This window comes from Eptatretus burgeri, chromosome 2 (genome assembly GCF_056783735.1).
Source record: "Eptatretus burgeri isolate ZD-2024b chromosome 2, Ebu_testis_v1, whole genome shotgun sequence".
Lineage (NCBI taxonomy): Eukaryota > Metazoa > Chordata > Myxini > Myxiniformes > Myxinidae > Eptatretus > Eptatretus burgeri.
In genome coordinates, this window is record NC_140962.1 from 2,100,149 (window position 1) to 2,122,439 (window position 22,291).

The 22,291-nt window shown below is 43.2% G+C and overlaps 1 protein-coding gene across 6 annotated transcripts in view; it reads right to left on the bottom strand.

Moving 5' to 3' along the window:
• LOC147031259 (intraflagellar transport protein 70A-like) overlaps positions 1 to 22,291 on the bottom strand; it is a 137,080-nt gene that overhangs the window by 69,411 nt on the left and 45,378 nt on the right. For all 6 annotated transcript variants that reach the window (XR_015052572.1, XR_015052564.1, XR_015052575.1 and 3 more), the window contains exons 6-9: positions 19,788 to 19,923; positions 7,887 to 7,973; positions 7,649 to 7,777; positions 7,040 to 7,089 (exon numbers count right to left, since the gene is read on the bottom strand). Coding sequence is in view for 2 of the 6 variants with exons in the window: in XM_085860506.1 (XP_085716632.1) it covers positions 7,040 to 7,089; positions 7,649 to 7,777; positions 7,887 to 7,973; positions 19,788 to 19,923 (402 nt within the window). In the remaining 4 variants the exon portion in view is untranslated. The remainder of the gene's footprint in view (positions 1 to 7,039; positions 7,090 to 7,648; positions 7,778 to 7,886; positions 7,974 to 19,787; positions 19,924 to 22,291) is intronic.

The following is a 22,291-nucleotide window of genomic DNA, read 5'->3' on the forward strand; positions in this document are numbered from 1 at the left end:
CCACCACTCCCGCTCCGACATTCGTCTTCCACAGACGGAGTTTTTCCTGAAATCCCTTGACCTTGTCTATGAAGTCAATGATAGTCGCGCCAGTCCCTGAAGAGACTTGTTCAGAGCGTTTAACTGAGAGAAAATGTCGACCAAATAAGCCAGGTGCAATGCCCAGTCGGGGTCGTTCAAAGCCGTGACGAAATCGACAGTCTTTGGTTTTCCATCGTTTTCGAAGAATTCACGAAGCTCAGCTCGCAGTTCAAACACACGCTCCGCCATATCTCCACGGGATAACCATCTCACCTCAGTGTGGAATAAGAGAACTTTATGGTCGGAGTCGAAATCCTCGCAAAGTTTCTTGAAAAGTCGCGAATTGAGAGCCTGGGATTTCACATGGTTCACAATTTTGATCATGGTTGAGAGAACGTCAGTCAATGGCTTGGGGAGCGCCTTGGCTGCGAGTGCGTGGCGGTGGATCGTACAGTGTTGGCCGCGCACTTCAGGAGCAACTGCCTTCACAAGCGATTGGAAACCTGATCTGCACCCCAACATAGCTGGAGCACCATCTGGAGTACAGCCTTTCAGATCAACCCATGACAGCCCAACTTCATCAAAGACGGAAGACACCTCTTCGAAAATGTCCTTTGCTTTCGTTGTGGTTTTAAGCCGGCGGCAAAATAGTATTTCATCCTTGAACTTGGCTTTATGCACGTACCGAACGAACGCTAACAGTTGGGCACAATTTGCCACGTCAGTTGACTCAGCCAATTGCATAGAAAATCCGCATGGAGACGCCTTGATTTCTGCCACCACCTGGTCACGAATATTGGTTGACATTTCTTCAATGCGCCTCTGAACTGTGTTGTTTGACAACGGAAGAGAATTGAGCTTCTTGACGCTTTGTTCTCCCAGCATGAGACGTACGATATCCTTTGTGGCGGGAAGGATGAGGCTTTCACCGACGGTGTGAGGTTTTTTCAGTTCTGCAATTCGCAGTGCAACTAAGTAGGATGCCTTTACGGCTGCTGTGGACTGTTGTTGAAAACTGCTCTTTTCATGGCAATTTCCTTCCGACGAAAAAATCATGGTCCTTGGCGTTGTGTTCAGGATGAACAGAATCAAAATGGCGCTTCAATAGACTTGGCTTCATCGATTGATTTCCGAGAACTTTTCCACAAATCACACACTGTGGAGCTTCTAATTCACCTTTTTGGATGGAAGTGAAGCCTAACTTGAGATAACTCTCCACATATTTTCGCATTGACATGATGCTGGTGAACGATAACGGTAACAATAAGCTGGGCAATGAGCAAAGATGACAGTGTGGCGTGTAGAGACAAAATGAATAATAAGACGTGCACAATGGCCGATAACAAACAGCTGTCAGTGTACAGCCGCTTTCGATATAAATTTAATTATTGTGCACAAGCTGCATGAGAGAGAAGTAAAATAAAAACTGCGTTAAAAAAAAAAACCACGCTGCCACGTACCACCGAGAAAGTCCAAGTGTACCACCTGTGGTACGCGTACCACAGGTTGGGAACCCCTGGGCTAGCCCATATTTATGTACAAATAGAATGTTCGCCAGTCTACCAGTCAGCCATCTTTGATCTGATTGCAAAATAAAGTGAAGTGCACGTGTGGGCCATCATGTACTGTGCTTGTGCCAAGTTTGAACAAAATCAGACATGCATTTCTGAGAAATGGTTGGGGACACAATTAAGTAACAAAATGGCCGACAGTCGGCCATCTTCAATCTGATGTTGAAAAGAAATGACTTGCCTATGTATGCCATCATTCCTTATTTGTGTGCCAAGTTTGAGCAATATCGGTAATTGCATGTCTGAGAAATGGTTGAAGACGTGTTCAACATTGGGGTTGTTTTCCAACTAAAATGGCTGCCAGTCGGCCATGTTACATCTGATTTCTACAAAAAAAAAACAACGTGCATGTGTAAGCAATCATTTATTATCTGTGTGCCAAGTTTGAACAATATTGGTATATGCATGTCTGAGAAATGGTTGAGGACATCTTCGATACCAGGGTTTGTTTTGTTTTTACAACGAAAATGGCCGCCAGTCTACCATCTTTGATCACATCGCAAAATATCGTGAGGTGCACGTGTAGGTCATCATGTACTGTGCTTGTGCCAAGTTTGAACAAAATCGGACCATGCATGTCTAAGAAATGGTTGTGGACGCACACATGCACGCACGCACGCACGGACACGAACATCGACACCAAATCCACAAGCCCCCAATTTCAGACAAAGTCCAACGGGGGCTAATAATGATCTGAGTACTGATCCATGGGGTCCCCCACTACTTGCATCCTCCCAGTCAGATATCATTCTGTTCACAGCCACTCTTTCCGACTGATCACTAAGCCAGTTTCCAATCCAATTATAACTACTCCACTCGCCACTCCACAAGCCTTTTGTTCCTGTCTTTTCTGTGATAACTTATCAAAAGCTTTTTGTGAGTCCAGATAAACTACATCCACGACACTTCCGTCATCCCCCTCAGTCTGACACTCTTTCATGGAACTCCAATAAGTATAATTAAACATGACCTCCCTTTAGTAAATCCCTGCTGACTACCTTTAATGAGTTAGACATCATTCAAATGTTTCACTATCCGTTTGTTAATTAATGTCTCCAACACCTTCCCCACAACCGTAGTCAAGCTGACAGGTTGAAAGTTCCCTGATTCGACTCTGGATCCTTTGTTAAACAACTGTGTTACATGTGCTACTCTGCAATCCTCTGGTAACCATCATGAACCCAATGAGCTATTACATACATCGGTCTGCCACCTCCCTCAGTAATCTTGAAAGCATATTATCTAATCCCAGAGATTTATCATCTCTTAGTTTTCCTCATTGTTGCTCTACTTTCTCGACTCCTACATGGATTTCTTTGAAAAGCCCTTGCTCCCATTCGAGATAGATATGAACAGCTATTGGAAGTTCCCCTGACTGTACTTGTGTAAATGTGGAAGCAATTTTCTTTTTTTCAATAAGCCTTCCATCTCACCATTATCATCTCTTCGGTGATATTCCTCAAGGGGCCCACACGTCTTATAACCTTTAAAAAATGTTAATCCCTTAAAGGCTAATATACTTAAATAATGTCTTGATATTAAGTTTAATATTTCTGGCCATATCCTTTTCATATCCTCTTTCAGCTTGCCGAGTTATTTTCTTAACTAGCCACTGCTTACTCCTACACTGATATGAGTCGGACACTATTCCTGTCATTTTGTACTTCATGAATGCCTTCTGCTTATTCTTCATAACGATGCTTACCTCTCTGCTCATCCAACTGCCTGGTCTCTTACTGCCTCTACGTTTACACCTCACAGGAATGTACCTACTCTGCACCCTACACAATTTCTCCTCTCTGATGCAGACTGCCGAAACATTAGCTTTTACAAATTTAGATTTATAAATTCTCTTCTCATACCTCACAAGTTTGCCTTCCTGAAATACAACAGCCTTGTCCCACAATCCCAAACTCAACAACTCAACAATATCGTTGCACACACATGTCCACAGATGTTCTCCTACCTCCATCTCTTCCACCATATCCGGATCATTACTTTAAAAAATGATGCAACACCACCACCATCCCACCTCCTGCTCATGGGCTTTTCTTCAAACAGACATAAAAAGCATTCCAGGATTTGATCTTCAGCTCTGCTCTTTCCCTTTCCTGGACCAAATCTATCCTTAGCAAATCTAACACCCCCCCCCCCCCACAATGGACACTCTACCCTTTCCACATGCTTTTCTGAATTCTTCATGAACCCCTCTCTCCTGCTCCTCCCTCATCCTATAAGTACAGCACTATTCTTACAATCTCCAATCTCAATCCACACAGAATCCTCCACATTATCTCCATCCTTAATGTCATTCCTTACTCTTGACACAATATTGTCTTTTACCTGGATTGCCACACTCCCTCCTATCTTCACTTTCCTATCATACTAATACATCTTTGTAGCCTTCAATCCTGTTCTCAAACTGCTCTTCTCATTAAACTAAGTCTCACTTACTGCAACTACATCATACTTTTTGTTATCTTCTTTAGCCTAAACTTCGTCGATCCAATTATTTAAACTCCTGGCATTGGTATATGATATCCTTAACTTTTCCCCTTTAATATTCTTAACCTTTCCGCTCGTGTAACCACTCTTGCTGCCTCTCCTCACCAACCACTCTTGCTGCCTGGCAGCAGTCCCTACTCCCCTACAGCATCTCTACCATTCTCCAGCATAAAAAAGTCTTAATTCCCTCTTAAATACTTGCTGCTCCCCTTCTGTTTAGTCTATTGCCATCATTCAGAAAACGCTCCCTTGACTCCCTAAAAAGGTCCCAGTGTTTCCTAAACCCAAATCATTGCTGCTCAAAAACATTCCTCCAACCAAAGGTTAACATCTCTCCCTCTACTTGTGAATTCCCCACAGTCACCCTTTCTTGGAAGAATCCAAGAAAGACATTTTGTTGAAATCACTTTCCTTCTCAATCAATAACCCAACAACGAGCCTTCAAGTCCTGAGAATATATTCTTCCCACATCGTTAGCACCAACATGCACTCCAACCAATATCCCTCCACCATGATCTGACAAGACATCATCCAATATTGCATCAATATCCATCACCCCCACCCCTCTGCAAAAACACAAAATCCTATTTTTTGGATACCTACCACAAAATGCAGAGTCCACATACCTAATAGCCTCATCCATAACAAAAACGATTGCCCTGGCCTCCATCCCTTCTCCAACCAACAACCACCACTGTGGAATTTGCCGCACCCACACCACAAACCTCATGCACACCCACAGCACCCCACCGGCCTGCACAGCACCACACCAACCACAACCCAAATGCCACTACCTTCACTCATAAAAACCCCAACATCGTTGTTACCAACCGTACCACCCACCCACATACTCCATAACCCTACTGTCACACACACTCCCAGCAGTACCTACCACACCGAGACTGGCGTTCGCACCTGGCACACTCAAGTCCATCACCCACCTTCTCTGCACCCCCACCGCAGTCAGCATGCTCCACACTCATACCATCCCCCATATCCTCAGCAAATCCCACACTGCCTGCACCCACCACACTGCCTGCACCCACCACACTTCCACTATTCCCCTTGCCTGCTATAGACCAACCCCCCGAACAAGACCAAGCCTCTTCAAAAAATCCCCAATCCTCTGACAAAACCCAAAAGGTCATTGTCCCTTTCCTCAACTCATCCATCAAAGCTGTTAAATGAGCCACTTCCAAGCATTTACCACAGTAAAGACTTATCCAGTGGCATCTGCTTAGTCTCATTCTTTTTTTCTTCCTTAACATCCTCAGGCTTATACCACCTTGGTTGCGCTATCAGTAAGAGCTTAAGCATCATCATGTTCAGTCGATTAGACAATTCAGTTATCTCTCTCAGATCTCATTCCTCAAGGAGCCACCATGATGAGATCCACTCTGTCCACATCTGTCATCCGGCCTCAGGCCAATGTGCTCACCTCCACGATGCTGATCAAAACCGCACCCTCCATGATTGCCAAATCCATCTTTGTGGCTGACACCCCACCCCCACCCTTGTGACGTGCCTGACCAACTCAGGAGCACCCACGGCCCTCAGGAGGACATCCAAACTCATCAGTGCAGAACACTGTGGACGTTTGTTTTTGTCCGGTTCCATCAAGTCAGGAGACAGAAATATGAACTTTTTCCATTAAATCAGAAAGCCCATGTAACTTCAAAGGCATGAGTGATAACTGACACATGGAAAGAAAGGAGTGATAACCAAGGTGACAAAGGATTTGAAAGAGAGATTGGAGGATAACCAAGTTGCAAAAAACGAACAACGTATAAAATATCACTTTGTTGCTGAGTAAAGTAGGTTGTGTAATAATTGGAGATATGAAATCAGAGTGGCATGATGGTCAGTATCCAGTGAATGGGAAAATTGAGGTAAGCAGCAGTTATAACTTTCATGATGCTGTACATTTTACAGTTATTGGTAAAACAGAAAATTTACAATGCTGTACCTGCTGAAACGCACATTCATCCTTCTCCATATTGACAATATCATAAATCATTTATCTCGACTTTATTAAGTCTTGAATGAGTGTAAGAGACTTGAATGAGACTTGAATTCAAGGAGACTTGAATGAGTGTAGTAGCAAATGCTCCTCATGGAGCTAATTTTGTTTTATTCAAAATATTGATCCGGTTCTTCGACATTCTATTCAACCGCTGTTGTGAAAATAGCTTTCAGTACACCTTTAACATGAAAAATATATTAAACCCTTCATATATTCATTAGCAGATCATTTTAATGATGTTTAATTGACAAATGTGCGCGAACTGGCATGGGAAGCAAAGTAAAGCTGACGTATGGTTCAGACATCAGTCCGTCGTCGGAGCAAAAGAGATTTGCCCACACTTCCTTTTAACCATTGCTCGTTCTCGGATTTTTGTTTTCGTTTTTTAGCCCTTCCGTCGTTCGGAGTTGCAGAGCCACACAAAAAGTAAAATGACAACACCAAACATGGAATATAATGACTGATAAAATTTGCCAAGGGAATGCTCTGGATACTTGGCATTGTCACTTAATTGTGTCTTGCATAATTTCCCTGAAGGAATGTAAGATTAGTTCATATAAAATCTTGCTCATATGAAATTAACACACAAAAAAAGGAAGTGAAACTTTTGGAGCATTGCTAAAAAACAGAAAAACTCTCTGCTGGTGGTTTGGTGAAATGATGTACTCATGTGCCAAATTTTACAAGATTTTACCTCTTGACAGTGAACCCACCTCAAGAACAGATAAGTTGCCTTAAATAGACACTGAGTATCAATTTTAAAAAATAATTTATTTGGAATAAAAATAAAGAGGAATGAAAGGGGGAAAAAAAATAAGCGAAACTGTATGCATTGAGGGACAGATTACTTACAAAGCAAGAACCGAACAAAGTACAACATCAAATGGAAAAGAAGGGAATAACAAACAAGTCGACTCACCTTCTCCGTACGTGGGGGAATATTTGCGAGAGCCATCTGGGCAGCTTCAACTACGTGGAGAGAGAGAGAGAGAGAGAGAGAGAGAGAGAGAGAGAGAGAGAGAGAGAGAGAGAGAGAGAGAGAGAGAGAGAGAGAGACAGAGACAGAGAGAGAGAGAGAGAGAGAGAGACAGAGAGACAGAGACAGACAGAGAGACAGAGATAGACAGAGAGACAGAGAGACAGAGAGACAGAGAGACAGAGAGACAGAGAGAGAGAGAGAGAGAGAGAGAGAGAGAGAGAGAGAGAGAGAGAGAGAGAGAGAGAGAGAGAGAGAGAGAGACAGAGACAGAGAGAGAGAAAAAGTAATTGACAAAAATTAGGAAATATAGAGAGAACTCGAGAGGGGTTAAATAATGGAGTGGTATAATTGACTTGGTTTTGTTTAAGGTAAAGAAGAATGAGACCAGACTAAAAAGAAATGTGTACATGTAAACTGACAGTTTAAGAAAGGTGAATGAAGAAAAGGAGAGCACAAGTGCAGCGAGACAGCGAATGCAGAAAGGAGCAAAGCAAGCAGTGAAGGACTGGTCATTGTGTCGCAAAAGTAGATGTATGGAGTAAATCATACAGTTCTTGAGCTGGAACTCGATGGCCGCTTTCAGGTTGACAGCCTCTACCATGGAAGTGGCATGGAGGGGAGGTGATTTCCCCACACTTGTTATCTCAAATCTATCAGTTGCTGAACTCATTTCAAGCTCTGTAAGTTAGATGGGGTGATAAAAATCCAAGCCTCTTAACAACAAATCTAAACATATATTTTCTTCCACAAAAATGAATTATTTACCTACCTGGGTACTTCTGAATACCTTTGTCGATGATGTCTGTGATGTGTTTCTGGGCTGTTTCATAATGACGAAGCTGATAGTGGCACAAAGCCAGGTTGTATGACAGATCTGCTCACACAGGTTACACAAGACAGTGTGCAGGTTTGTGTTATTGATATTAGGTAATAAATGACAAATTAATACCATAAAACCAAGCTTCAAACAGTCAAACTATTTCCAAACAAAAGTGATCAGATGATTAAGGCTCAATAAATTCACAAAGGAGGCAAAAAATAGTAGATGCAGGAAAAGTCAAGCTGTTAGTCGTTTTTGTGTATAAAGACATTTTCTGTCATAGAAGGGTAGATTTTTCAGATGCTACAATTTTTAATGGAGGAGTTTCCACCAACTGGTTGCTTTTTAGTAAAGTTAAGAAGTTTAGTCTATTGGATTAGATATCATAGATGATTTTATTGCCCTTCCAGAATTGCGTTATGTTTTCACCGCTGTCTGTTTGTCTGTGAGCACGATATCTCAAAAAGTTATGGACGGATTCGGACGAAAATTGGTAAACAGGTTGGGTGTGACGAGGACTAATTCATTAGATTTTGGTGAAGATCCAAATCCGGATCAAGATATGATCATTATAAAAAAACTTTTTTAAAGTGATTCTTCATCATAAAGAGATGGGGCCAAAAACCGATGTGCAGTCTGATATTTGAAAAAATTGCAGACAGATTGTGACAAAACTTAGTGGATGAGTTGGCTAGGTGATAACAACAAGCCTATTTGATTTTGATTCAGGTCCGGATGTAGATCTGCCCCATTAGTGGGATACAAAATGTAAACTGTTCAGCCTGGTGGAGGTATGCACTCTACCTTTATAGCTGTACATCTGTTTTTGATGGCGATTAACATTTGACCTTTGTGGAATTGCACATGGCCATAGCTGAGAATGGATTGGATGTTGTGACTTCTCTGGTCTGTCTTTATGTCATGCCTATATGCTGTGTATGATAAATGAAAAGAGTATTAAGCCTTATGGGTGAGATCTTGGGTAACTATAATCAACAGTGGATTCTGATAATCAGATGTATGAGTTTTGTGGATGGAACTGAATGACACGTTAGTTCTTTATTGAGATATAAGAAGTGTAATGAAATGTTTGCCGTTCATTGATTTAAAATTAAAGAAACTCAGAGGGTTTTGCAAACTGGTTCTTCCTGTGTGTATGGTGTCGTTTTTAAATTTACATGGCTTGGTTAGCTGTTTGTCATTTGTTCCCTTGGCAGAAGTAATAATCTCTCAACGTATTGTTACGGAAATGGTCCTGATTGGACTACTAAATATAGGATTGGCTCAGATCCCCCATTAAATGCATGTATAGCTAGGTTGTGTGGTAAAATGGACGTAACATGTATGTCGGGAGGTGTAAGATGCTGTTTTGTTGTCTGAGCGGTGGTGGTGGAGGACCGAGAGATCCCTCTTATTCCTACCCCATCCGGGGATAGGCCCCTCCCAGTCGGCTGAGGGGGTGTGGCCTGGAGAGAGGTTGTGGCTAGAGGGAGGAAGTGACGCGAAGGGGAGGGGGTTTTTGGTCGGTTTCGCCGAGAGAGGTGTGCTCGTGGAACGAAAGGAGAAACTGTGAGAGAAAAGGATTTCAGTCTGGACGAGTGTCGGTCTCGAGGGTGCTCGGGTTTCCGAGGCCATGAGCGCCGAAAAGGAGAAGTGAAGCAGAAGTACAAAACTGCAGGCGGTTGAGAAGCTGCTTGTGTTTCGAAGCGAGCGAACGTAAGAGAGGCGGCCTGCACGTCGAATCGGCGATCGACTCTAAGGAAAGAAAAGGTGATTCGTCAGAGAGAGGAACTGAGAGGACGAAGCGGAAGTCGGGCTTCAAGGCGGGAAGGCAGGAGAGGAGACACCGGAGCCTCTTAACGTCCTTATTCACCCTCACGGCTGGACACGTTGTCGATCCGCCTGTGGGGCTCGGGATTTGGGCCTTGTCTTGTGAACGGGCCAGGCCTGGATTTGTATGCTGAACCCTGGAGAGAGATCAGCTGAGGCCCATCGTTGATCTGGCGGACTTGTGCCGTCGAAATTGCGCGGGGACAGAGCGCGCGGAGACCGCGTGCGTGAGGTCTGCGACAAAAGGACAAGCGCCATTTTTCCACGTGGCGTGGTTCGAGCTGGGAGTTCAAATCCGTGAACATCCGCTTGTTACGAGCAACATTCGTGCTTTTTGACACTCTCCTCTCGTCCATGAGACATCACCAAGTACTCTGTCTTGTCTTACATGCATGCTGCTTGTCTTTGTCTGCACGTGTTGTATAAGGCATATTTCGGTAGCGACCCCCTCGAAACCTGTAGTCAGTGGTTCCCTAGTTAAGAACGGGTTGAGGATTGTTAATAAAACCATTGTCGTGAATTTTGTTTGTGTTGTGATCCCCGATGTTCCCCAATAAATCTGGTTAATTCGTATGAAGTTGTCGCTATGGATTAATTCGTGTTGCGTCGAGGAACGTTCCGTTCGATTGGCATATAAAACCAAAATGGTTACAGACTGGCAGAAAATGCTCGGCATCTGACAAAACAAGTCTGTAACCAGGGGTTCTATTTCCCCAACTGGCAAGGTACAAGGAGTACGTTGGTATCGTGATTGAAGACGCGTGACCCGAGGCCTGTGCTGAGCCGGCCGGCGTTGTAAACCCCAGAGACGGTGGTGGTGAGGGTGGCGCCTTGGACCAGGTGAGAATCCCGCCACCCCGGATCCGCAACAATTTGGTGTCAGAAGTGGGATCCGAGGGACTGGTGCGTTTTTGTTTTCAAAGAAACGTGAAAGGTGTTGGATGGTGTTGTGGACTGGGTGTGCAGCACTGTGGAATGAATGACTAAAGTGTTTGGGTGAATGGCGTGATTGTGCAGATAAGGAGAGTGAGTGTGAACAACGTACCCTGTCGGAAGGAGTCTCCTAACCAGGTTGGTGTAGGTTCAGGGGACTTAGAGGATTTGACATGGATTCTGGCTGCTGTTCCATTGTGCAGGCGGAATGCGAGGGGTAGGTGCAGGCCAAGGTATGGGGATACTGGTTGGTAGTGTGACATGGTATGGGAAGTTGGTGAGTCGGGAAATAGGGCAGCAGGGCTTTGGGGGTTCCTGGCAGGTGAAGGCTGTCAGAGGTGCCAGGAAATACACCGTAGGGTTCAGTGCCAGGAGAGCACAGTATGGGTGCTATGAGGGCACAGTATGGGGGCTCGAGAGAGCCACTCCTTAGGAGCGCCAGAAGCATGCTCAGGTGAACCCCGAGGTCGCTGGGTGTCCTCCACCCCGATTGGAAGCAGGCAAAGAGGCCTCGTAGTAGTCACACTCCCCAGCCAGCGAGTTATGCCTGGCACCACCGAATGGAAAGACAAATAAGGGCCTTGCCCAGGTTTAATAGAATGGAACAGTGTGCCAGGTCGGGAAAAATGGGTCATTGGGATCATTCTAACCATAGCAGGGTTTGTTGCATTGTCTCGAACTAAAAGTGAATGGTTAGGTTCGATGGACTCTCCTCCGCACCATTCATGCATGACACCTGGCACGAGTAGTGTTGATGGGAGAATTTGTTGGCAAGGGCCAGGCTAGGTCACCCTCTCCAAGTGCCAGAGAGGCCACCAGTATGTCATGAGCACACATCCACGAAGATAACAGTTGAGTAAGAAACACACCATCCTGTCTGTAAAAGAAAAAAAAAGAGAGAACTTAACCAAATTAAGTCCTGCCATAGCAAGTCAGGCAAGGAAGGTGAAGCGTACACTCCATCTCACCTGGTCTAAGGTCACCACACCCATTTGCGTCCTCAAGAACGCCTCCGAACTGCATTTGTTTACCATCGATATCACCATGCCACCATTGCTGTGTCACCTGCTGTCCAATGCAGGGCTTGTTGCCTGCTGCTACTGTGAGTAAGCCATATGGGCTGAAGCATTTTTGTGGGCCATTGAGGCCAAAGTGCTTTTGTGGGCCGTTGCGGCCGAAGATTTATGCCATTTTGTGGGCTCAGTGAGCCGAAGAACTCTTTGTGAGATTAGGACACTGGGCTGACTGAACTCACCTGGTGAGAGGCCAATAAGGCCACGAAGTGAGGAAACCCTCAGGGGTGAATGGACAACACTGCCGGGAGGGGGCATGAAGAGGCGAACACGTGAAAGAACTTTGAACCTTTGAATGTTCTGCTCCTATGCAAATATTGGTGTTAAAAGTAAAATTGAATGCCCTCCCGTTCAAATCCGTAATTAGAATGTTAAGTAGTGTGCATAGAGTGTGAATTTGTTTGTTAGATTGGTGACCCGACACACTAGGATAGGGACATGCCAATCTTACTGTGACACTGATTTTTGGAGTTAAGTGCTTCCCATGTTGTGGGTTAGAGTAAATAGGAGATCTGTGCTGTACGTTAGACAGGGCCATTGCAGTGGGCTGCCCCAGATGGAGGCTCAGGAGAGCATCGGGAGAAAGGTGGGGGTAGTGTTACGGAAATGGCCCTTATTGGACTACTAGTACTAAATATAGGATTAGCTCAGATCCCCCATTAAATGCATGTGTAGCGAGGTTGTGTGGTAAAATGGACGTAACACGTGTCGGGAGATGTAAGAGGCTGTTTTGTTGTCTGAGCGGTGGTGGTAGAGGACCGAGAGATCCCTCTTATTCCTACCCCATCTCGGGATAGGCCCCTCCCCGTCGGCTGAGGGGGTGTGGCCTGGAGAGAGGGTGTGGCTAGAGGGAGGAAGTGACGCGAAGGGGAGGGCTTTTTGGTCGGTTTCGCCGAGAGAGGCGTGCTCGTGGAACGAAAGGAGAAACTGTGAGAGAAAAGGATTTCAGTTTGGACGAGCGTCGGTCTTGAGGGTGCTCGGGTTTCAGAGGCCAAGAGCACCGAAAAGAAGTGAAGCAGAAGTACAAAACTGCAGGTGGTTGAGAGGCTGCTCGTGTTTCGAAGCGAGCGAACGTAAGAGAGGCGGCCTGCACGTCGAATCGGCGATCGACTCTAAGGAAAGAAAAGGTGATTCGACAGAGAGAGGAACTGAGAGGACGAAGCGGAAGTCAGGCTTCGAGGCGGGAAGGCAGGAGAGGAGACGCCGGAGCCTCTGACGGTCCTTATTCACCCTCACGGCTGGACACGTCGATCCGCCTGCGGGGCTCGGCACCTCGATTTGGGCCTTGTCTTGTGAACGGGCCAGGCCTGGATTTGTATGCTGAAACCTGGAGAGAGATCGGCTGAGGCCTATCGTTGATCTGGCGGACTTGTGCCGTCGACATTGCGCGGGGAGCAGAGCGCGCGGAGACTGCGTATGTGAGGACTGCGACAAAAGGACAAGCGCCATTTTGCCACGCGGCGTGGTTCGAACTGGGAGTTCGAATCCGTGGACATCCGATTGTTACGAGTGACATTCGTGCTTTTTGACACTCTCCTCTCATCCATGAGACATCACCAAGTACTCTGTCTTGTCTTACATGCATGCTGTTTGTCTTTGTCTGCACGTGTTGTATAAGGCATATTTCAGTATCGACCCCCTCGAAACCTGTAGTCCGTGGTTCCCTAGTTAAGAACGGGTTGAGGATTGTTAATAAAACCATTGTCGTGAATTTTGCTTGTGTTGTAATCCCCGAGGTTCCCCAATAAATCTGGTTAATTCGTATGAAGTTGCCGCTATGGATTAATTTGTGTTGCGTCGAGGAACGATCCGTTCGATTGGCATATAAAACCAAAATGGTTACAGACTGGCAGAAAACGCTCGGCATCTGACAAAACCAGTCTGTAACCAGGGGTTCTATTTCCCCAACTGGCAAGGTACAAGGATTATGTTGGTCTCGCGATTGAAGACGCGTGACCCGAGGGCTGTGCTGAGCCGGCCGGCGTTATAAACCCCGGAGACGGTGGAGGTGAGGGTGGTGCCTAGAACAGGGTGAGAATCCCGCCACCCCGGATCCGCAACAGTATCAATTCCCCCCTTCCCCCCTCCCAGCTGCAACAGGATTACTTAATTACAAAGAAAAATTGCTCAACTAGTCCAAAATGCAAGTAGTGTGCAACTCTTTTGGAGTATTTGGACAATTTTCTCCGTGCAGATTACTGCTGCTACTCCAAACACAAACTTCTCACAAGATACCCTTTTTATATGATGTCCCTTACTCTTCTGTGTATATTTCTGGCTATTCTCTTTTTTTTATGATGACCATTCATAACAGACCTGGGTGAGATTTTTTTCTCTGTTTATGTCAAGAGCTCCATCCCCTAATGAAGATATTCTATGCTAAATCCTACTATTGACATGGAATACATCTGGTTGCATATGCTCTCTGCAAATATTTATTGTTTGACTGCACAAGGTACCATCCCCTTAAGTCAAGACACAAATAAAACCCCGATGCTAACATGGCCTGACAAAATGCCTCCGATGCAACCTCATTCTTCCATAACTGTGGCAATTTCAACTCACTGCCACCAGTCCAAATGGATGAGAGTTAGCACTGCAACTCTCAAACAATGCAAGTACATCTCTCACACTGCATGCACATGGGAGTTCAGGGTCAAGCTCTGGACTTTTGAAAGACAACAAATCTCTTGCACTCTGTTTGGTGGCTAGTCCAAGAAGGACCAACTGGAGTGATGTGGACACCAACTTTTGACCATCACCCAACCATTTGCATGACCATTGCCTTAATGGATTCAGTGGCCTGCGAAAGTATTCACCCCCCTACCAATATCATATTTAGATGAATTACTAATTATGTATCAACAATTTTTCCAAAGAACTTTTGTGTTCATAACTGAATAGATCAAACTTAACACTGTTATATTTGAAGGAGGTTACATGTCAGAATTACCTCCAAAAACCATGTACAAATAGAAATTCACTGGTTGTAAAAGTATTAAGCCCCTGAGGCCAGTACATGATGAAAGCATGTTTTGCAGCAATGTCTACTGTGAGTGTTTTTTGGAAGGTCTCTACCAGCTTTGCACAGTGAGATGATAGAACGAGAGCAATTTTCACGTGAAGAATGGGTAAAGATTTCACCAAGTTTGATGGGGATCGTCGATGGACTGCAATCTTCAATCAAGTCTCGCCATAAATATTCAATTGGGTTCAAGTCAGGACTTTGGCTGGGCCACTCAAGAACATTTATTTTCTTCTTATCCAGCCACATTTTAGTGTGTGTGTGGCTAGTGTGTAGCCAGTGTGGCTTTAGCTTTGTGCTTCTGATCTTTGTCCTGCTGAAATGTGAATCTCCTAACCAGTTTCAGATTAATGGCTGACTCAAGCAGGTTTTCATCAAGGATTCTCCGGTACTTTACACCATTCATTGTCCCTTCTATCCTGACAAGCCTGCCAGTCCCTGTTGATGAAAAGCAGCCCAACAACATAACTCTGCCACCACCATGCTTGACAGCAGGGATGGTGTTTGGGTGATGTGCAGTGATAGGCTCGTGCCAGATGTAACACTTTGAATTTAGAACAAAAAGTTTAATTTTTGTCTCATCTGACCACAAAACTTTTCTCCACATGCCTGCAGTATCATTAAGATGTTGTTTTTTTTCTTCCGCAAACTCAATATGAGCCTTTATATGCATCTTTTTCAGTCATGGCTTCTTTCTTAACCCCTGTCCATCGAGGCTAGCCTTGTAAAGAGAACGGGATGTTGTTGATTTATGAACACTGACCGCCATCTCAGACATAGAGCCTTGCAGATCTTTCAACATCGTTGCTGGATTTACAGACATCTTGAACCAGTTTCCTGCTTGCCCGTCTGCTGAGCTGGGTGTAGTCTGGGTGGTAGGATACGTCTTCCATTTCTTAATGGTGGATGTCACCGTATTCAAAGCGGTAATGAGTAACTTTGAAATATTCTTATAACCCTCTCCTTAATGGTGCTTCTCCACCACATTATGTCTGACTACTTTGGAATGCTCCTTGGTCTTCATGTTTGCTTTGTTGGTTGACCAAGTGAGTTGTTCCTTAAAACTCATTAGATAAGTGGGGAGCTTAATTTTTAAGTTAAACCACTGATTACATGCAGGTGAAACTTATTACACATATTTTATAACCTTTCAAACAAATAATTTGTTCCTGAAATGATTTAGGGTTAATTAGGCAAAGGGTTTGAATAATTATACAACTGATAAAATCATCCGATTTACTCTGTTAATCGAACTTATTCACACTTTATCTGTATTTTTTAGCTCTATCACTTTGGAGTAGTTCGTGAAGACTATAAATTAAGTTTGATTTAAAAGAATCATGAAATAAGCTCAGGTGGTATCAAAATGTGAAAACTTTGGAGGGAGTGAATACTTTTGCAGGACACACACACACACACACACACACACACACACACACACACACACACACACACACACACACACACACACACACACACACACACACACACACAGACACACACACGTACAGTGCCTATTGAAAGTCAAAATTTTCACCTTCTATTGTCTTATAGCCTGGAGTTAAATTGCCTTTAAACAGACTTTTTCACCTTTATTTACACATTGTAACCCACAACTTCCAAGTGAAAAACAAATTCTACAAATTTCAGAAAATGAATTAAAAATACAAAGCTAGAATATCTTGGTTGGATAAGGGCCCCCCCCCCCCCTCCGAGTTAATATTTGGTGGAAGCATCTTTGACAGCAATTGAAGCTGTGAATCTGTTGGGATCAGTTTCTACCAACTTCACACACCTTGATTGGGCAATATTTGTCCATCCTTCTGGACAAAACTGATCAAGCTCAGTCAAGTTGCATGGGGAGTGTTGATGGACAGCAATCTTCAAGTCATGCAACAGATTTTCCATTGAGTTTAGGTCAGGGCTCTGACTGGGCCACAGCCACTCCAGTATAGCTTTGGCTGCGTGTTTCAGTTCGTTGTCATGCTGAAAGGTGAACTTCCGTCTCAATTTCAGCTTTATTGCAGAGGGCAGCAAGTTTTCCTCTGGGATTTTTCTGTATTTTGCTCCATCCATTTTCCCTTCTAGCCTGGCAAGTGCCCCAGCTGCTGCTGATGAGAAATATCCCATAACATGATGCTGCCACCACCATGCTTCACAGTAGGGATGGTGTTCTTTGGATAATGTGCTATGTTTGGTTTGCGCCAAAAGTTGTGTTTTGCATTTAGGCCAAAAAGTTCCATCTTGGTTTCGTCAGACCACAAAACCTTTTGCCACATGGCTTCAGAATATCCTGACTGGTTTTTTGCATACCTCAAAAGGGACTCAAGGTGGGCTTTTTTGAATAATGGCTTCCTTCTTGCCACTCTACTGGACAGGCCAGACTTGTTTCGTACTTGAGATATTGTTGTCAACATGCACACAGTGACCGATCTTTGCTACAAAGGCCTGAAGCTCTTTCAAAGTTTCCATTGGCCTCTTGGTGGCCTCGCTGATAAGCCTCCTCCAGAATTTATCTATTTATTTAATCCAGTTTTGAGGGACGGCCTAATCTAGGCAGGTTCTTGGTGATCCATATTCTTTCCACGACTTCATGATTGTCTTGACTGTGCTCCAAAGGATATTCAAGACCTTTGAAATATTTTTATACCCACCTCCTAATCTGTCTTACCACAACTCCATCCCAGAGGTCTTTTGAAAGCTCCTTGGTGCTTGCTCATGGTTGTCTTTGCTGTGAAATGCACTACCCAAGAGAGAAAACCTACAGCAACAGCTGATTTCATTCTGAAATAATCAGAATCACTACAGTTTAACACAGGTGGAAGTCAATTAAATTGTGTGATTTTGAAGGTGATTGGTTACACCTGAGCTAATTCGCAATTGCTATTATAATGGGGTGGTGGGGGTGTTGGGGGTGTTGGGGGTTGCGGGGGGGGGGGACGACGACACTTATCCAAGCAAGATATTCTGGTTTTGCATGTTTAAATAATGATCTGAAATTTGTCGAATTTGTTTTTTAGTTGAAAGTTGTGGGTTACAATGTGTAAATAAAAATGGAAAAAGTCTGTTTTAATGCAATTTAATTCCAGATTCTCAGGCAACAAAAGGTAAAAAATTTGAAAGTGAAAATTTTGAAAACTTTCTATCGGCACTCTACATACAGGTTGGTGCAGAGCCGACTGACACGTTTGGATAGGTGATAATTTTTTCAACAGCAAGAGAGGGATGAAATGAAACACACAAGGTTTATGTGCAAAGCTTGCAATTTTATTATTTATGGTAGATAACATCAGGAAGGTGGCCTCCATCAGTTGCAGTGCATCGTCTCAGGCACTGCACAAAATTATCAAAAACTCGGTGCAACAGATTTTGATCTTGATTGATGACAGCAATTTCAGCTTAAATTACACATTTCAACTCCTGTGTTGTGTGTGCTTGATTCCTGTATACACGTTCTTTGGGATAACCCCATAAGAAGAATTCTGGAACCATAAGATCAGGAGAACTTGCTGGCCAAGGGATGGCTCCAAAACGTGAAATAACCTGATGGAAGAGATTGCGGACCACGTCCATACTGCATCTAGTAGTGTGTGCTGTGGCTCCATCTTGTTGGAAGTGGAGGTTGTTGGGACAACAAGTTCTTAAAATGGCATCAAACCCTCTCTTGCTTGGCGTGTAGCCACACCCCCAAAAGGAGAGCGGCCTGAAATGAGCTAGTCGGCTCTGCACCACCGGGTGTGTGTGTGTGTGTGTGTGTGTGTGTGTGTGTGTGTGTGTGTGTGTGTGTGTGTGTGTGTGTGTGTGTGTGTGTATATATATATATATATATATATATATATATATATATATATATATATATATATATATATATATATATATATATATATATATATATATATATTTAAAATAGACTGAATGCAAAACAGTTGCATAAGCTCCATCTATTTGGCATGAACTTGGCAGAGCTACAGCCCCCTATGGTCCATATGATTGTATTGCGACCAATAATTTAACTGGAAGAGAAATGAATTCTCGATTTTATAGACAAGTTCATCTCGGAGAGGGAACATCCACATTGTCATGTAGGGTTTGACGAGTACACTTCAGGGAGGAGTTTCTGCTCCAGACTGATGAGGGTCAATAAGCCCAAAACATTACCATTAATAGAAAAGACAACTTGATGAATGTTCATCCAGTTGTTATATAAAAAGACAACCAATTTTACAAATGTAAAAAAGGTTAAGGAAAATAACGAAAGAAGAAGAGGAATAGTGTCCAGAAAAGAAGAGTGAAGAGGGAGGGTGAGTAAAAGGGGAAAGTTTACACCAATATGCTATGGAGGCAGTGAATCTCTGCTTGCTTGTCTTTTCTCCAAAATGAAAAAAACAAAACCATCTCCAAGTTTTCCCACAAGAAACAAAATGATCTCTATATAACATTATTTTACATCTCCTTGTAGTATATACTTATTGTATAACTTGATTGTTGGGAGACAATTTGTGAAATGATGATGTTGAAAACAACCCCTGAAAATATTCAAAAAATGCAACAATAAAACAGGAAAAATTTCCTCTCAACCCAAAGACTATCACTGACAAGAAAGTTTATATTCTTTAATGTTCATCCAGTTAATTAATTGCTGTTATCATTGTAATCAAATTTTCACTCACCTGTCACTCCTAGTTTATTTGTGGTTGTGTGTATTTTAGTAAGACATATTTTTGACATAAAAACAAGGGCTTGAAGATTTTTACATACACAAATTCACACTGTGGGTTGGACTTTTATATAAAGAGTTTGATCGGGTCACTAGCATAGAATGGAACGTGAGTTTCGCATAAGTATGATGAAACAAATTGCATTTACCTGCACTTTAATTACCTTGTGATATTATGGATGGTTCAATAGCCATCTGGCTTGAATGCAAAAGTTGTCAAAAAAGTTAACAATAATATTGAAATGACAAAGAGCATGATTTTTCATTAACCCAACATTGGACACACCTACCAGGCGAGAATGATGAAAGGTGCACTGAATGGGTAAATTTCTCAACTGCTTCTTCAAAGCAGCCATCCTTGTACAGCATGCAGCCCTGATTGCTAATTGTGTCAGCATCATGAGGATTGAGTTGGCCCAATATAACCTGTGAATGGTGCAGTAGAATATTGCCAAGAAAAAGTACTGCAACATTTGCAATGGATTTAACATGTCTCCAACCTTTGATTAATAAAGGTGTTGGGGAGCACTCTTGATCAAGTATAGAACAGTCCAAAATATTGACAATATGAATATACAGTGAAAAGCCAATCAACAGATAAATCAATTTGCTATATCGTGCTTTTAATCGAGAGGTAATACCGTAAAGGGCTGAACAAGAAATAAAGAGGTATGAAAAGTAAAAACAAAGAAAAAGCAATAGTAAAATGATTAGATATTTGGAGAGATTTATAAACCATAGTTGATGAGGCTGGGTGAATTTTAAGAGGCAGACAGTTAAATGTGGAGTTAAGGAACATGAATTAAGAATCAACATGTCTTTATTGTTGTGAACACAAGAAGGAGGAGATTCCTGTTGTTTCATTATGACTTTCTTTCTGCAGGCATACTATATATCTGTTGGTGTACTGGGAGCCTGTGAAGTATCTTAATAATTGGAGTGATGTGATCATATTTATGAGCTTGCATGAAAAGCCTTGCAGGCATATTCTGAATGAGTCGGAATGACTTGAGAGATGAATTAAGCAAGCATCGTCACAGTGAGTTTTAGTAATCCAAGCACGATGTTGAGCATGAAGCAGAGTTTCAGGCCTACTTTGATTTAGGCATGGGCACATTTGGACAATGGTATGAAAGGATAGATTTTCAGATTTTAGCAGAGCATGGAATATAGTAAATAGTTGGGTCCACAGTGACACCGACATTTAAATCTGGATGAGGTCAGGTGGTAATTCCCAAGTATCACTATCTGGGGTTGGATCATTTTAAGAATGGATCAGCATGTCAGTCTTAAGGCCCAGTCACACCTTGACGTTTTAGCCAGCTTATGCCGATTTTTTGAAAATTTGTCTAAAATGCTGGTACACGTCGAATACGTTATGGGTAAGTTTTGATAACATTGAGAGCATGCTGAAAAACACTGCCATGGGTCGTTGTACGCTGGCTTTAAACGTTGTACTTTTCGGTTGTCCTCAAATTTTCCATGCTTGAAATTTTAAGACTTATGCCAGCGTATGACTCACACGTTCCGCATAACGCTGGCCATAAGTTGTAGGCACGTCACGCGATCGTTGACACACGTCACTTGTAAGTTACTCATAAGTCGAAACACGTCGAGGTAATGTTTAGCGTACCCGAAACTTATTTGTAACCTATGAGTAACGTGTTGTACTCACGTTACGCGATCAGTGACACACATCGACACACGTTACTTGTAAGGTGCTCACAAGTCGAAACACATCAAGGTAATGGATGGCGTCAGTGTTCCAGACTCCCTGGTTTTATTTTTTATTTATTTTTTTCTTCCTTCCTTCGGTATGATGGTAATTTTGACACTTCGATTTCTAGTGCGGTTATAATATAATATAATTAATAGGCTGCCGCTCAACGATTTAAATCATAACCGCACTGTACACTGAACACCGTCATACCAAAGAAAAAAAAAAACCGGGAGTCTGGAACACTGACGCTAACCATTACCTTGATGTGTTTCGACTTATGAGCACCTTTCAAGTAGCGTGTGTCGATGTGTGTCAACGATCGCATATCGTGCGTACAACTTATTCCCATCGCATGCGGAGCGTGTGTCATACGGCAAGTACGTCGTAAAACTTTCAACATGTTTAAAATTACAAGACGTACTCCACTTACTACGATGTATGATAGCGTACTTTAGCGTTCTATTCACGCATACCAAACTTACCCATACCGTATTCGACGTGCGCCAACGTTTTAGACGCATTTTTCAGAGGTCGGCATACGCTGGCAAGATCGCCAAGGTGTGACTGCGATGTTGACACTTCCATTTCTGCGGCGGTTATGATTTGAATCGTTGTGCAGCAGCCTTTTCATAACCTACGCCACGTCATCGTCGGCGATGCGTGCAGCGCGCTATGCATAAGTTAGACTATCGTTGGGCATAGGTTGTGAAGGCCGACAACAGGTTCAGCATTCGTTGGTATAAGTTATCTATAACACAATGAAACGGTCAAAGTCCGTAACTAATATGTTGTGCATAAGACCAAGTCATTATGAATACGTCCGAATCTTTAAAAAAATATATCAAAAGTTCAATGTAAGCCAGCGTTTTACATACATTTTAATACGTTGCCATTGCTGGCTAAAACGTCAAAGTGTGACTGGGCCTTTAGCAGCATTGATTTTGAGAAAGGTCATGGATGACAATGTTTGAAATGTTGAGAGACAGGGATTTGAAATTGCAGAAAAGAGCAAATAATCAGGTTGAATGGAAAATTGTCGATTCAAGCTAGTGATGTACCATAGCAATCTAGGTG